Source organism: Plasmodium gallinaceum, assembly GCF_900005855.1.
Source record: "Plasmodium gallinaceum strain 8A genome assembly, contig: PGAL8A_v1_63, whole genome shotgun sequence".
Lineage (NCBI taxonomy): Eukaryota > Apicomplexa > Aconoidasida > Haemosporida > Plasmodiidae > Plasmodium > Plasmodium gallinaceum.
The window spans coordinates 27,372-43,885 of NW_021628222.1; the positions used below are offsets into that span (position 1 = coordinate 27,372).

Sequence of the window (16,514 nt, forward strand, 5' to 3'; positions counted from 1 at the left end):
TTTTTTTTTTTTTTTTTTTTTTTTTTTTTTTTTTAAATCAATCATAATAGAATATTCATTATATTTTAAGAAAAAAAAATAAATATGGTTATTTTTAAAAATAAAATATAAAAAAATTAATATAAAAAATAAAAAAAATTAGTTTATAACCTACAATATATGTGAAATATAAATTTACATAACAAATGTTTAAGGAATAACATAACATATTTTTCTTCTTCTGTTATTTTTAAAAATAAGCACATGGAAATAATATCCAAATTATCTTTTTAATATCCTACCTATACATATTAACTAAATAGAAAAGAATTTTTTTCAGTATTTTTTGTATTAAAAGTAAAAGGAATTTATTAAATGTAGAAAAAAAAAAAAAATATTTATATATATTCACAATAAAATATATGAGATTAAGAATTATTTTTATATTATTTAGTAAGATACACAATTTAAAGAATTTTTAAATACATAGTTACAAAAAAAAAAAAAAATAATATTTATATATATAATTATATATATAATTATATTTTGCTAAATTCTAGATGAACACATTATTTTTTTTTTTTTCTTAGTATTCTTATGCTTAATGAAAGCAATAGAATCTTTTAAAAATAGTCTCAAAAATATCGTATTAAATTGTTTTATTAGAACTTCATACAGCAATAAGTGTTTGACGTAATAAAAAAAAAAAAAAAATATCATTTTTTATATAATGAAATGTATTATATATAATCAAAATAGAATATAAATTTTTTATTTTTATTTAAAATCAATATTAAACTTTTAAAATTTTGTTACTATTTTATAAAAATTTAACAGAAGAGTTATAAATAAAAAATTGGCTAAAATGGCAGATGAAGAAGAAAAAGCTCTATTAGCAGCAGGAACAGACGAAAATGGATCGTCAATTTTTGGTTTTTCTTAAAAAAAAAAAGAAGAAAAAATTATTAAATAAATAATTAAATTAAAAATTTAGCATAGGAAAAAATATATTTTAATTTTATATAATAATTTTTTTAAAGGAAAAATCGCTAATGGAGAAATTAAAGTGGACCTAGTTTATGAAGATGATAAGGTAGTATATTTTTTCTTTTATTTTACTTTTTATAAATTGTAATTTTGTTTAGTAAATTACATGAATCATAAAAAATTAATGTATGATTTTATAAATTATTGTAGTTGATTATATATATTTTTTTTTTTATATATATTTCTATTATTTTTAAATTTTGATATAAATTATTTCTATGTTAATGTATTTTATATATAGGTTATGGCATTTAATGATATAAATCCGCAAGCACCAGTTCATATCCTTGTAATACCAAAAAATAGAAATGGATTAACAAGATTAAGTAAAGCAGAAGAAAAACATAAGGAAATTCTTGGACATTTAATGTGGGCGGTAAAATATTTTTTTCGTTTTATTATTATAATTTTCTTATAAGAATATATATATAGCAATATAGTTATAAAAAATAAACATGTATGTTGCAATATATTTTTATATTTATTTTATATAGGTTGCAGAAATAGTAAGAAGAAATAACTTAGGAGATTTTCGACTGGTTGTAAACAATGGACCAGAAGCTTGTCAGTCTGTTTATTACTTACACCTACACATTTTAGCTAAAAGACAAATGAAATGGCCACCTGGTTAAAAATGTGAAATAAATAAGAAATATAAAATAAAAAAAACATATATATATATATATTATTTACTTACGAAAAAAATTAATTACATAATTTTTAATGACTTATTGCTTTCATTTTTTCATTAAAATACAAATATATGTGTGTAAACTAGTAAATCTAACACTTTTTTTTTTTTTATAAAGTTGTGATATAAAAATGTTTATTATAAAGTTCATTACAAAAATTATATAACATCTTAATAATTTTACATTACTTACAATAATAAAAATGGATAATTTTAATATCCTAAAATAGTAAATAATGAAAAAAGAAAAAATTAAAACTGTTGAAAAAGTGGAAATAATATATATATTATAAAAAATAAAATAATTGAAAAAGTTTAAAATTAACAAAAATTAATTAATGTGATACAAAAATAAAACAATTTAAAAAGTTAACAAAAAAAAAAAAAAAAAAACTAAATGATAAATGAATAATTAAAATAATGAAAAAAATTTTACATATAAATACATAATAAATAAAACAAAAAAAAAAGAAATATATAATGATTAAAATAGTATTAATGTGGAAATTTTAAAAAAATAGGATTAAATATTTTTTATGATTTTTGAGTATTTTTTAACAATAAAGGTATTTTTGCTTTCACTTTAGATTTTATTAATTTTGGAGAAAATTTAGTGTTTGTTATTGTGTTTTTTTCTATATTCATGTTAGTTATTGTGTTTTTTTCTGTATTCATTTTTGTTAGTGTGTTTTTTTCTGTATGCATATTTGTCATTGTATTGTATCCTTCTTTTTTATCTGATTGTTCTGTTTCTTCAAAAAAAGTTTCTAAATTTTTTGGTATAAGAGATACTTTTCCTTTTATAAATAAAGGAGTATTATTTAAAGATAAACCATTTTCTTCTGAATTTAAAATATTTTCTTGTAATAATTCAAAGTTTTCAAAATTATCCCAATTAGAAGGTAACTTTAATGATGCATTTACTTCTTTCAAGTCATTATCTAACATATCAAGGATACAATGTTGTTCTTCTATTAATTTTTCTAATTCTCTACATGATAAAAGTATATTAATTATATCATTTTTGTCATCATTAGATATTTTAGAAATATTCATTGCTAAATCAAATAGATTTTGATATTTTTTGTTTTTTGGTAAAAAAAGATGTGCAATATCATCTAAACGTTCAATATGTTTTTTTCTTAAAGGATTGTAAGTTATAGAATTACTATTACTTAATTCTTCATTTTTTTTCTTTTTCTTTAAATATTCGTTTGCCCATTTTAGTTTTTCTTTTAAATATTCTATTTTATAATTTTTATATAAGTTGTCAAAATTAAAATTATCCATGTCTTCAATATTTTTTTTAGTACTTTTGCATTTTTTTTTTTTTTTTAATTCTTTATAATACTTTTTATTTTCTTCTTTATTATAATCTTCATTTTCATTATTATATTCGTCTTCATCTTCATCTTCTTCTTCTTCTTCTTCTTCTTCATCTTTATCTTCATCTTCTTCTTCATCTTCATCTTCATCCTCGATAACTCCCCTTGAATTGTTTAATTTATGTTCAATTTCATACCATTGAGAGTTTCCAATATATTTACTCCTACTTTTATTTTTATTTTCTCTATTTATTTTTTTTTCTTCTTCAAAATATATATCAGCATTCAAATATTTTTCATCTTCACTACTCCATTCTGCTCCATTTCTAAATTGTAGAGGCTTTAGGTGCCCTGAAGCTACCATTGTATTATCAACATTTTTTTTTTTTATTTTTTTATTTTTTTTTTTTATTCTTTTATTATCATTATTAATTTCTTCTTTCCTATTTTTCTCTTCTGATTCATTTAAATTATTCATAAAAATATTTTGATAATATAAAGGATCATATGGATATAAAGGTATGCACATCCCGGGATAAAAACAAAAAGGTGGATTTGCTATGCCACTATTTTTTAAGTTACTATTAAAATTATAAAGAGGGAAATTCATCATACATGAATAATCAGAAAAAGGTGATAAATTATTAGAAAAATTATTTATTTGAAATTCATTTTGAAAATCTTTTTTTTCGTTATGATTCTGAGGAGTTTTATCTAAATTAGAAATGGGGGTGGGTGGTCCTGTAACTTTACCTATATAATTACCATCAAATCTTGAAAATGCATTTATATAGTGAGTATTTCTAATCAATTTGCTTTCTTTAAAAGTTGATAAGGGACCAATTTTTTTTGCTTCATTTGGTATTCCAATCATTATATTTTTTTTAGTTACACTATTAATATACACTTCTGTTTGTTCTACTTTATTATGTAAATTTGTCGATATCTTAAAAGTACTTCCTTTTCCCTGTGTTGAAATATCGACAATATTAAAGTTTCCATTTTTTAATGATTTTTGTTGAATTTCTTTGCTGTTATTCAATATATTTTTTGTCATTTCATTATCTAACAAAGATATTTCCTTTTTAATTATTGTACCTTTTTCTGTAACTGTAGAAGTTGAGTGTTTAGTTTTTTCTTTCTTATCTGAATATAACCTACCCTTTTCTATGATTTCGTATGGATTACTGCTTTCAACATTTTTCGATATCAGTGATATATTTCTTACTTTATCAAAAATATTTTTTTTTTCATGAAATTTATTCTTTGATAAAATGTTCTTGGGGTATTCTTCTTTGACTGAATCAAATGACATATTTTCTTTTAGATCTACATCATTAGCTTCTTTTGATGTAAATTTGGTTGTTGATTCTACTGAATTTATTTTTGATCCTGAAAATTTTAATTTCGGATCAAATGGTTTTATTTTTGGTTCGATTGGTTTTATATTAGGTTCTGGTGGTTTTATATTGGGTTCTGATGGTTTTATATTGGGTTCTGACGGTTTTATATTGGGTTCTGGTGGTTTTATTTTTGTTTGTGGTGGTTTGATTTTTGGTTCGGGTGGTTTGAATTTTGGTTCAGATGGTTTTATTTTTGGCTCAGGTGGTTTGAATTTTGGTTCAGGTGGTTTTATTTTTGGTTCAGATGGTTTTATTTTTGGCTCAGGTGGTTTGAATTTTGGTTCAGGTGGTTTTATTTTTGGTTCAGATTGTTTTATTTTAGGTTCAGGTGGTTTTATTTTTGGTTCAGGTGGTTTTATTTTTGGTTCAGGTGGATTTATTTTTGGTTCAGATGGTTTTATTTTTGGTTCTGGTGGTTTTAATTTTGGTTCAGATGGTTTTATTTTTGGTTCTAGTAGTTTTATATTGGGTTCTGGTGGTTTTACATTGGGTTCTGGTGGTTTTATATTGGGTTCTGGTATTTTGACATTTGGTTCAGACGGTTTTATTTCTTGTTCCACTTTATTGTTGTTACTGTTTATATCATTTTCTATCATTTTTGAAATAACATTCTTTGGGACAGCTGTTTTAAATTATTAAAAAAAAAAATACTTATTAAAAATATTGAATATATATATAATATGAAAGTTAATATGTTATTATATGTGTGTATATAGGTATTTAATTTTTTATTTTATAATATATATATATATATATTTCTACAGTATTATATAATCGTACGAGGTAACTTTTCTTTATTTTTTAATAACATAGGAGGAATTATAGGTGGTTTCATTGATTTCATTAAAGATCGACTTTTATTATTTAATTTTGGAAGAGTTTTTGAATTCATTTTTTTATCTTCTTTAATATGCCATAGAAAAAAAAAAAATAAATAAAATACAAATTCAATGAACTATTTTTACAAAAGATATATATAGTTATGTAATTTTCTTATTTCAAACATTGGAATTAAAATTTTTTTCATGATTTTTATATTATTAAAGATAGAAATGCTTATGCTTTTTATTTAATGTATAGAATAACTAATTGAAACTATTTTTCATTAAACAGATTTTTATGAATACATTTTAAAAAATTTGAACCTGTTCATATTTTTTTTTTTTTTTTTTTTTTTTTTTTTTTGTGTGCACATAAAAGCACACAACTAAAAAAATTTGTATATGAAATTGTAAATTGTGCATAAAAATGATAATATATTTTCTTTTTAAAAAATTATACAAAACAATAATAAAAAAAAAAAAAAGTATAAAAAATTTTATTTGTACGTTTTACATAGATACTTAAAATAGGCTATAAACAATATTACTTTACATAAAAAATTAAATTGATTCCAGATTAGTTATAATTTTAAGTATTTTATTTTTACTATTTTTGTTTTTCTTAAAAAAAAATGTTGAAAATGTTTGATTCCAATGATTGTACTACGAAAAATATAACAAATTAAAGATAACGTTAAAACAAAAAACTTTATTATAAAAAAAGAAAAATTAGAAGAAAAAAGAACTAAATGAAAATTATTAGACAAAAAATGTGTATTTAAAAAGGTTAAAAAAAAAGAAGGAAAAATTAAAAATGCATGGAAACAATTTAAATTGATATAAAAACTAAAATTTAAAAAAAAAAAATAAAACAAAAAAAAAATATATACAACTAAATATTATATTTCAATAGTCTTCAATTTTCAAAATATATATAAAAATACAAAAAGTATGAAAATTATTGAAATTTTATTTAACACATTTATATATATATATATATATATCTATATTATATATCAAAAGCTTAAAATATTTATATAATAAAATAGTGAAGAAAGGTGAATTATTATAAAAAAAAAAGAAAAAAAGCTACGGTTTTTTCCTCATTTTAATTAAATAAAACTTTTTATGTTTATTTCATATTTTTTAATTTAAAAAATATAGGATTTTTAATTTTCTCGTATATGTATCATAGATCTAACTACTTAAAATGAAGAAGTTTCTGAGAAAAATTACTTAAATTTTAACTTTTTCCTTATTACACTTTTTACAAAAAAAAGGAAACTAATATCATTACGGTATTCTGGTATGAACAATTATTTCATTACCTTTTCCTTTTTCAGCCTTAGTAACAAAATTTAGTATACCAGACAACGTAAGTGTTGCATACTTTAAATTTATAACGGCTGTTAAAAAAAAAATATATATATTTGTGAAGATTAAGGTTATAATTTATATAAATTATGAATAATTAGTGATTTCAACGTAATATACATATATATTTAATTTATTACGTGTTTCATCTATCATTATTTGTTTTCCACTTTTATTTAAAACAATAAAATTAACATTTTTAGCTAGTAAATTTCCATCTACATCCTTTGGTAAATGATCGCCTATCATTTAAAAAGTATAGATAAAAATATATTATAATTAAACTTTATTTTTATATCAATTTATGATATTTATATCATTTAGTTTCTAACCTAATATACTCTTGATATTTAATTTATCAAGTAAAACCCACGCATGACCATCAAAAATTGGTACTATAAAAATTAGTTTTTTTTTTTTTAGAATTAAATTATATATTAAATATTTTCATTTCTTTTTTATAATACATATATATAAATTTATTACCTGGACTTTCTGAAATGAGACCTAAAGCAAATTCAGCTGTCCATCCTATGCTATCTCCTGCCCAAACAAGTCCTAATAAATTAAAAAAAAATGAACAGATGTATATATTTATATATATATATATTTCATATATGAATATAATAAAGTTAATAATAATATGATGAAATTAAAAAGAACTAAAACAAATAATTAATTATTAATTTTTATTATATATGTTAATATATACTTTCGTCTTCTATTCCCATAAAACGAAGAGCATGAGATGAAACATAATTGTATCCATCAAAAACAATTATATCAGCTATAATAAAAAAAAAAAATAAAAATTCATTTTTTTACTTTTATTCAATTATATTTTTATATATATATAAATAAATATACCGTCGGGATTCTGAATGGCGAAATCAAATTCTGTTACCTTAGTACCATCGGTAAGAACGTAAATTCCTAAAATTAAGAAAAAAGAAAGGGATTTTAATTAGGTTTATTATTTTTATTTTTTTTTTTAAAAAAATTAATGTTATTTATTACTTTGATATCCCTCATTTATTCCTTTCATTTCGATACTTTTAACACCTAAAAAACATTAAAAAAGGGGAAAAAAAAAGGTAAAGTAAAATAACGAGGCATTAAAATGATAAAATATTTTCAATGAACAATTATTTAAAAGAATTATCAAATATAATACCATCTGCTTTTATTATAGATAATTCATCAACAAATTGTCTTCCATCATACACTTTTCCTAAAAAAAAAATAAAAGCAGAAAATAAATATTGTAAAATAAAATATCACTAACAATAAATATTTATGAGAAAAGAGTAATAAACACAAAATAATATAGTAGAATAATATTTAATATAATAAAATTTACTTGATTCTGAAAATTCAATATGAAGAGTATCATCTAACAAAGACAAAAAATATACAAATAATTATATATTTATAATTAATTTTTTATTTATTTTTTTAAAAAAGAAATTTCAAAAAATAAGTTTATTTTGTTGTGTTACATTCAGAATTTTCTACGTTTAGATGATATCCTAAAATTGAAAAAAAAAAAAAAAAAAAATTAAGAAAATTATTTTTTACTTTTATTTAAACATGTAAAAATGCATAATTATATATATGCATTACCTCCGGTGTAAAGAAGTCCATTAAATTTTCGAGCTTAAAAAAAAAAAAAAAAAAAAAAATTATACATTTATGTAATATTTTCAAAAATGATATGGGATAAAATACTTCTATGTATTTTTTAATGTCATTTATTAAATTACCTCCAACTTTTATATAAATAGCACTGTCTGATTTAATACCTAATAAAAAAATAAAAATAAAAAAATAAGACAATTAAAATAATATTATTTTTTTTTTCATAAATAAATATAATTATTGTCATATTAACCTTCTCTAGTTGAAATAGATTTCTTAAAGATATTTATAATTTTTCCCTTAATAATTTTAAGTAAACCTATGTTCTCTAAAAAAAAAAGTGGAGAAAATGGTATTTATTTATTTTTAATATAATTAAATATTCATTTTATTTTTATTTACTATAAACAAAAAAAGTTATTTGACTTCTTTCTAATTCTCTTATATTTTTATCGTTTCCTTCCATAAAAGGACAAATAATAGTAACACTGCTACTTTCATCTCTATAATTTTTTATTTTTAAATACTGAAGACTGTCTAATGTTTGATCAATTATACCTTGAGCTTGACTCATATCTTTAAGTCGTGAAACATCTCTTATAATTTTTTGAACAATTTTCTCTAAAAGAAAAAAAAAAAAATTTTAAGTATATAGACACTTTTTTTTTTTTTTTTGCATAAAATAAAAAAGTTACTTGTCACAGTGGCACATATATATCGGAGAGATAATTCTGATTTAATAAATAAATCATAATTTATTTTATTTTTTTTAGATTTCTTCATTTTATTATTTTCTAATGATGAACTACGACCAAAATAATCACATCTTGTAGCTGTATCAACAGCAATTTTTAAAATTTCTAAAGGGTTAGTTAAAGATGACATAAGAATTTTCAAAATTTTACGAATACTACGTTTCTTTATACTAATTTTTGTAGGTTTACACTTTCTATTTATTAAACCGAAAAATTTTTTTTTTTCTCTTCCACCGTAGTCCTGTATACAACCTAAAACTATTTTGTCTGTTTTACCTTTACATCTACTATAAATTATGTCAACAGCTTTCTCAACAGGACCATCATCTAAAAATAAAAGAGTAAAAATTATCTTGTATATATATTTCTATCTTATTTTATTATTTTATTATTTTTTTTTTATTTATTTTACTATGGACAAAGTAGGTGAGAAAAAACAATTTTTTAAATCTTGATATGTTACTATTGTTTAATGAAATATCTGTTTCATTTTCAAACACCCATAATGAAAGGAAAATAGATACATATTGAGCAAGTAGTGTAGGAGTGAAAGGCAAAGATAAGAATTTTTTTTTTAACATTGTAACTATTTGAGTAATTATTCTTTGAACTCTATCGACTTTTGCATATTTTAATAAATAATTTGTTTCTGAAAATTCAATTAAATCATCATAGTTTTTTGGATTTGCTCCACTTCTACCTAAAGTGAAAATTTTTTTTAGAACTGCCGAAAAACTACTGAGAAAACTGGATTCATATTGTTCAATCATAGTACTTATAAAAAAAGCTATTCATAATGAAAAAAAGAAAAGAAGATAAAGATTTATATATATATATATATATATATATATATATATATATATATATATGCATTTATATAGTATATATATTTTTTACTTTATTTTTTTTTTTTTTTTGAAATATATATATTTTTAATAAAATTACAAGTATCTAATTATTATAATTATTACTTAATTGTAAGCTTATAGAAAGTAAAGGTGAAAAATTATTAACCAAGAAATTTACATTTGGGAGTGCTGGTTTATTATTACTAAACCACCTAAATATAAAACCAACATTTCTAATTTTTGAGGCAACAAATTTTCCAATTTTTATTTTTTTTGCTTCAGTAAATCCGTAAGAAGCTGCATAAATATTTTGAATATCTTTCCATAGATTTTTTGTTAATTCAAATAAAGAATTAAAATGTTTTGAACGTTTTGCTAATGAGCATGTTTTTATGATATCATCGATTGCAAATATTGATTCATTCCCAGACTTTTCTTCTGGTTCCTCTCGAAAAAAATTAAAGGGAGCCATTTTTTTAAAATTTATCAGATTACTTTCTTTTTTCTACAAATAAGAAAATATAAAAATTATTAGGAAATAATTATTATTAAAAATTCATATTTAATCAGCAAAATTATGGAATAAAATATTCCTAAACTATTTGAAAAGTTTTTTTTTTTTTTTTTTTTTTTCATACCTCTCTATTTTTATCAATAGTTTTATTTATTAAATTAAATCTATCAGAAGTGTGTAAAATACTGGCATCTAAAAATCCCTTTTCTGAAAGTTCAGTAGCAGAATGTAGATAAAGTAACATTATTAAAATAAAATCAGCAGATGCTTCTATATTAAATAATTCATTTCTATAGTAATACATTAATGATTTAGTCACTAAAAAAAAAAAAAAAAAAAAAAAAAAAAAAAAAATACATATATATATATATTTATAAGTATGTATGTGTGTATGTATATGTGTTACAGTCTGCTCTTCGTTGTAATGTATTAGTGGGTTTAAATATTTTTTCATATTCTTTTAAACTATAATCTGCATTAACAGTATCTAATAGACATTTTTCAGAACACATATCATTGAATCCAAATTCTAAAACAAAAGATAAATAAAGAAATATATATTTATGTGTATTTATTTCACTAAATAAAAATTAGGTAATATATACATATATTAAATTATAATAATGTATTTAAGAAATTTTTCTTTCTTAAATATATAAATATAAATTAATTTAAATAATTTATCTCTTTTATATAATTTTACTGTTTTGCATAAGTTCTGCAATTTTAATCTTAAAAGAATGCAAGGAGTCATCTAATCGTTTCTCCAATAGTAAAAGAGTTCCTTTAAATAGAAAAAAAATATTGCATATATATATATTTATAGAAAATCTTTAATAATAATTATATATATTTAAAAAAAAAAAGGTAAATTTTTTTATACCATTTTGAATCATAGTTTGTATTCTAAATTTTAAACGAGGAAGATAATTTTTGAAGAAACCTAAATTTTTATTGATTGAACTTTTGAAAGTTTTTTCAAATAGGTAGCTTACAAATATACTTCCTAAAAAATTTAAAAAAAAAAAATATAATTTTTATCTCTTATATTAATAAACTTATTTTACATAATTTATTTTTTTTTATTCTTAGATGTACCTAATTGTCCACAAACATCATTATGCATAGGAGACATATAATCATTAGTATTATTATTGTGTTCTTTTAATAATTTGATTACTAAAAAATAATAAAAAAAGAATAATAATATTTTATAAACTTTTATTTTTTTTTAAGAAAAAAATAAAAGAACAGAAAAAATATATATCAATAGTGAGATAATATAAAATATAGACAATGCAATTTAATATATACCATTTGTATTTTCAGTTACAAATTTTTGCATTAGTAGGTCCACTTCAAGTTGCTCGATATTATAGTCTTTATAAAGGAAAATAAAAAAAAATATATTTTTATGATAAAATTTTTAAATTAAAAAAAAAAAAAATATATATAGTACCTATTTTTTTATTTGCAACTTTTTTTGAATTGTGTGCATTCTTAAACATTTTTTCCATGCTTTTTTTTATACCTATAAGAATAAACCTTTATGATATAATATATTGGTTATAAATAATATAAATTTTTTTAATTAATTAATGCATAATTCTATTTACTTTTCTTAGTGTCATATTTATCTTTTAGGGTTGCATTTGTATACCAATCCACTGTATATTCTGAAAAAAATAGAAAGATAATAATTTATAATAAAATATTATCATTGTTATTTATTTATTATTTTTATTTAAGCATTTTTAAGTTTATATATTACTTGAATAATTAATATCTGGATTATTTCTTACTACATCTAATGAGTGCATTGTAGCCAAACTTTCTTTTAGTAAAATTGAAGCACTCTTATATTGATCTAATGTTGTGTGATTTTGATTTTCTAATTCATTGTTAATTTTTGTAGCAAGGTTTAACATTTCATCTTTTAATTTTTCAAAAAAGCGAATAGCTAATAAAAATAATAATAATAAAAAGGTTTATCAAAATTATATAGTAATTAAATTTATAAAAATAAATAATTTTTTTTTTTGAATTTTTACCTTTTTCATATTTACTTTTCTCGACATCTATGAGAAAAATAGATAATTAAAATAAGGAAAATAATTAAAATCAGAAGAATTTAAAAATTATTATAAATAAATATATAATAAAATAGAGAATTATTTATATAGAATAGGTATATTAATACAATATATGTTTCTTCTTTTTTTTTTTTTTTCTTATAAACCTTCTGCATCTGATGTATTTTGACTAAAGCCTCCTAAAAAGGAAAAAAAAAAAAAAAATTAATTTATATTATTATATAATTTGTAGTTTTAAATAATTAATATTCAATGGATTCTTAAATGTTTATTAAATAGTGTTATCCTGTTTTTAATTTTTTAAATTCTATAGTATATTTTTTTTTCATGATAATATTTTTGTAATTATTTTTTGTACGAACCAACTATGTGTGATTTTCTTGATTTTGATGGAACAAACTTTTTAGAACTGGGATCAAACGCAACGTTAATGGATTCAACCTTTCTCATAATAGAATTTTCAATATTATCAATACCTAGAAAATATAATATAATAATTTATTTTTTTCTTTTCAAAAATAAATTTTAAAATTATATTTTATACCTTTACGACTCGGAGTTTTTTTTTTTTCTTTTTCCGCCCGTTTTGGCTTGGCACTCTTGTGAGGCTTGTCTAAAATAAAGTTATATATGTAATTTATGTGTATATAGGAGTTACATTGTTCGATTAAAAAAATAATAAACATAGAATAAAAAAAAAATTTATATTATTAAAATAAGGATAATGATTATTTTAATTTTATAATTTATATTATTTTTCTAAAAGTATATTTGAATTTTTCACTCTTAGCAGAGGAAAGAACAAAATAAAATGAAATAAAAATATTTTTAAATCATTATTATTGAGATAATAAATATTAAAAACATAATTTTTAATTTCAATAGGTTAGTATATTTATAAACATGATATATTACTTGATATTTCCAATGGCAAATATAATGCCAAAGTACAAATTATTAAAATATATTTCAGCATATTTAGTAACAATAAAGAAAAAAAAATACGTACATATGTATTTTAGAAATATAGTAATGAATTAGGAAGATAGTTATAAAAAAAAACACTAATATAATTCAACTTTTTTTTTTTTTTTTTTTTTTAAAGATATTTTTATGATTTTTCTATAAAAATCTTCTACTTAGACAACTTTATTTTAAAAATAAAATTTTTTTTTTCCTTTTTTTTTAAATGGGCTATAAAATCACTATTCTCAATGTAATTCTTTGTTACTAACAGATTAACGCACACATAAATATGCTTTGTATATAAATTTATTTGATATATGAAATTCATTAGAAGTGTTATGCACTTATGGGCAGAACTTTTTTTGTTTTTTATTAATTCAAATCAAATCTATATATTTAATTAGTTATATATTTTTTTTATAATAATTATTTAAAGGTCAATTCTTTTGATCTTTTAAAAAGAACAAAAAAAAAAAAAAAAAAAGGAAAAGAAATATTTTCATTATCCTCTTTTATAAAGTTAATAGGTCCATTTAGTTATTTAAGTATGAACTTTTATATTAAAAATGTTTTTTCATCATTCAATTGTTTTAAAAATGTATATAATAATATATTAAGTTATTATCATTTTGTATACTTTATATATCATTTAAATAACTATCATATTTATTTTACTTAATATTTTTTAATCAAAATATACACATGTATATAACCAAAATATTTTAAAAAAATTAAAGAATTTAAAAAGCACAAAAAAAAAAAAAAAAAAAAAAAAAAAAAATAAATAAATAAATAAATAAAATAAAAAAATAAAAATAAAAATAAAAAAAAAAAATAAAAATAAAAATAAAAATAAAAATAAAAATAAAAATAAAAATAAAAATAAAAATAAAAATAAAAAATATAATAAATACGTATAATAATATAATGAATCATATATTAAAATAAAAATATATGTATATATATATATATATTTAAAAAAAGTTATTATAATTTTCTAAAGGAATATTTTTTTCATTTAGATACATATTTTTTTTTTAAATGCCATTACGAAAACATTTATTTGAATTATCTAAATAAATATTATATATTTAAATTTTTTTTTTCATCTTTTTTTTCATCTGTTATTTATTTATTATATAAAAATGTCATATGGATGTGGAAGTGTTGGTTTACCTATTATTAGAAGAGCTTTAATTTTTTTTCTAGCAGCAGAAACTGCTTATGTATCTTATGAGTTAATATTAAAACCAGGAATTCCACATATTTATAATTGTTTAACTAATAAGGTAGTATTTTTTTTTTTTTCTTTTAATTTATATTTTTCATAATTCCTTTTAAATATCTATTTTTTATAATATTTTTAAATTATTTTTCATCTCATTTTTTTTTTTAGACTAAAAAGGATCATTAATAGGAGTGATTTAGAAATGTAGAAAATTCTTTTTCTTAAATTTTATATTTTCTTTAAAATTAAAACAAGAATAAAATCTATACTCAGATATATCCTTTATATGATGTATTTTTATATTTCATTATAAATTAAATGTTTTATTATAATATTTTTATAACAAATAATATATATTTTATCGTAAGAAAAGTTCTAAGAAATGAACTTAATAATGTTAAGAAGTTTTTGATTAATCACTTGTTGCTAATAATTCTTTTTTTAATACATTCTATACTATATATATAATTTTCAAAATAAACATATAATTTAAATAAACATATATAATTAAATACTTAAATTTATTTAAATATTCTAAAAAATGATATTAAATAAAGTAAAATTTATCTTTTTTAATTATTTAATTTATAATTATATATTTTTTAAACATGCTCTTTTTGTATGTTTAATATAATTATTTTAACTTTTTATTTTATTTTTTCTATCTTTAAAATTGTTTAAGTAAATATTATAAAAAATCATTTAAAAGAAATTAAAACATATAACCTTAACAGCAAATTATTAAATGTGTTAAAATTTTATTTTAATAAAGATGGTATGAAATTTCTTAATTAAGAAATTTTAAATTATAATTAAATAATAGAAACAAAAAGTATATTATTTATTTTAAGATGTATTTGTATTTAAGGTATATTAAATAGAAAAGATATATAATAGATTAAATGACAAATAAAAAAAAAAAAAAAAAAGACAATTTATATTTCATTTTTAATATATTTAATGCAATTTCGTAAAACTTATATAAAGAAAATTGTTTATTTATAGTTATCCTTTTTTATTATAAATTATTTTTCTTTATTATATAAACAGATTAATTCATAAAGTAATTTCAGATAATGATAAAACACTTTTCCATTACAATTTATTTGTTTATTGAAAATTTTTTATATTAATATAAATGCATTTTATTTTTTTTTTTTTAATATTATTATTTATATTAAATGAGAAAATTGTATATCAAATTTTGCAACATAATAAATATTAATAAAACATTTAATTACAAAAAATAGCATAGACAAAAAAAATAATATTAATTTTTCGAATATTAAACATGAATATTTTCCAATTAAATTTTTATCAAAGATATAAAAAATGTAACAATATATAAAATATTTTTTAAATAATTTTTAGGGTATAACATCACTTAAACTGTTCAAGGCATTTCATACTAAATATTATTCTTTTCTTTTCTTTTCTTTTCTTTTCTTTTCTTTTCTTTTCTTTTCTTTTCTTTTCTTTTCTTTTCTTTTCTCTTCTTTTTCTTATGGGATATTTTTTAGACAATTAACAAAAAAAAAAAAATTAGCATATATATAAAGGTGTAATGAAAGAAAAGTAAAACTGTAATACATAAAAATAAAAGAATAAAATAATATATGTAGAAAATCTTTTTACACCTATAATAAAAGCTATTTATTAAATATTTCAAAGAAAAAACAAAAAAGATACAAAAAGAAAAATATAAGTTAATATATATTGTTCAGTAAATGTATTATTTAAAATAATACATTTTTAAAAATTCTTTTAAGATTTTAATTTTTTTTTTTTAATCTTTGTGAAAAGAGAAAAAAAAAAAAAAAAAAAAAAAAAAA

At 18.5% G+C, this 16,514-nt stretch overlaps 4 protein-coding genes across 4 annotated transcripts; 2 read left to right on the forward strand and 2 right to left on the reverse strand.

The window, feature by feature from the left end:
- Positions 1-401: 401 nt before the first annotated feature.
- Positions 402-1,658, forward strand: PGAL8A_00110400 (protein kinase c inhibitor-like protein, putative; the record flags this gene model as incomplete). The annotated part of the gene is made up of 6 exons (XM_028673810.1): positions 402-432; positions 570-672; positions 817-911; positions 1,020-1,072; positions 1,268-1,402; positions 1,521-1,658. 6 exons carry the CDS (start codon positions 402-404, stop codon positions 1,656-1,658), a joined length of 555 nt encoding a protein of 184 aa, XP_028526221.1.
- A 593-nt stretch (positions 1,659-2,251) lies between these two features.
- PGAL8A_00110500 (conserved Plasmodium protein, unknown function) lies at positions 2,252-5,337 on the reverse strand (the record flags this gene model as incomplete). Its single annotated transcript, XM_028673821.1, has 2 exons — positions 2,252-5,067; positions 5,226-5,337. The coding sequence occupies 2 exons, from the start codon at positions 5,335-5,337 to the stop codon at positions 2,252-2,254; spliced, it is 2,928 nt and encodes a 975-aa protein (XP_028526222.1).
- Positions 5,338-6,559: 1,222 nt separating this feature from the next.
- Positions 6,560-13,464, reverse strand: RON5 (rhoptry neck protein 5, putative; the record flags this gene model as incomplete). Its single annotated transcript, XM_028673832.1, has 31 exons — positions 6,560-6,672; positions 6,781-6,882; positions 6,973-7,035; positions 7,127-7,198; positions 7,353-7,427; positions 7,508-7,573; positions 7,658-7,702; positions 7,815-7,871; positions 8,001-8,033; positions 8,140-8,169; positions 8,264-8,296; positions 8,404-8,442; positions 8,532-8,606; positions 8,681-8,899; positions 8,974-9,360; positions 9,446-9,820; positions 10,005-10,386; positions 10,520-10,713; positions 10,802-10,924; positions 11,099-11,179; positions 11,279-11,401; positions 11,494-11,574; positions 11,710-11,775; positions 11,855-11,926; positions 12,012-12,071; positions 12,167-12,355; positions 12,447-12,473; positions 12,635-12,667; positions 12,851-12,964; positions 13,033-13,101; positions 13,404-13,464. The coding sequence occupies 31 exons, from the start codon at positions 13,462-13,464 to the stop codon at positions 6,560-6,562; spliced, it is 3,459 nt and encodes a 1,152-aa protein (XP_028526223.1).
- A 1,135-nt stretch (positions 13,465-14,599) lies between these two features.
- PGAL8A_00110800 (conserved Plasmodium protein, unknown function) lies at positions 14,600-14,868 on the forward strand (the record flags this gene model as incomplete). The annotated part of the gene is made up of 2 exons (XM_028673843.1): positions 14,600-14,743; positions 14,851-14,868. The coding sequence occupies 2 exons, from the start codon at positions 14,600-14,602 to the stop codon at positions 14,866-14,868; spliced, it is 162 nt and encodes a 53-aa protein (XP_028526224.1).
- Positions 14,869-16,514: the final 1,646 nt, after the last annotated feature.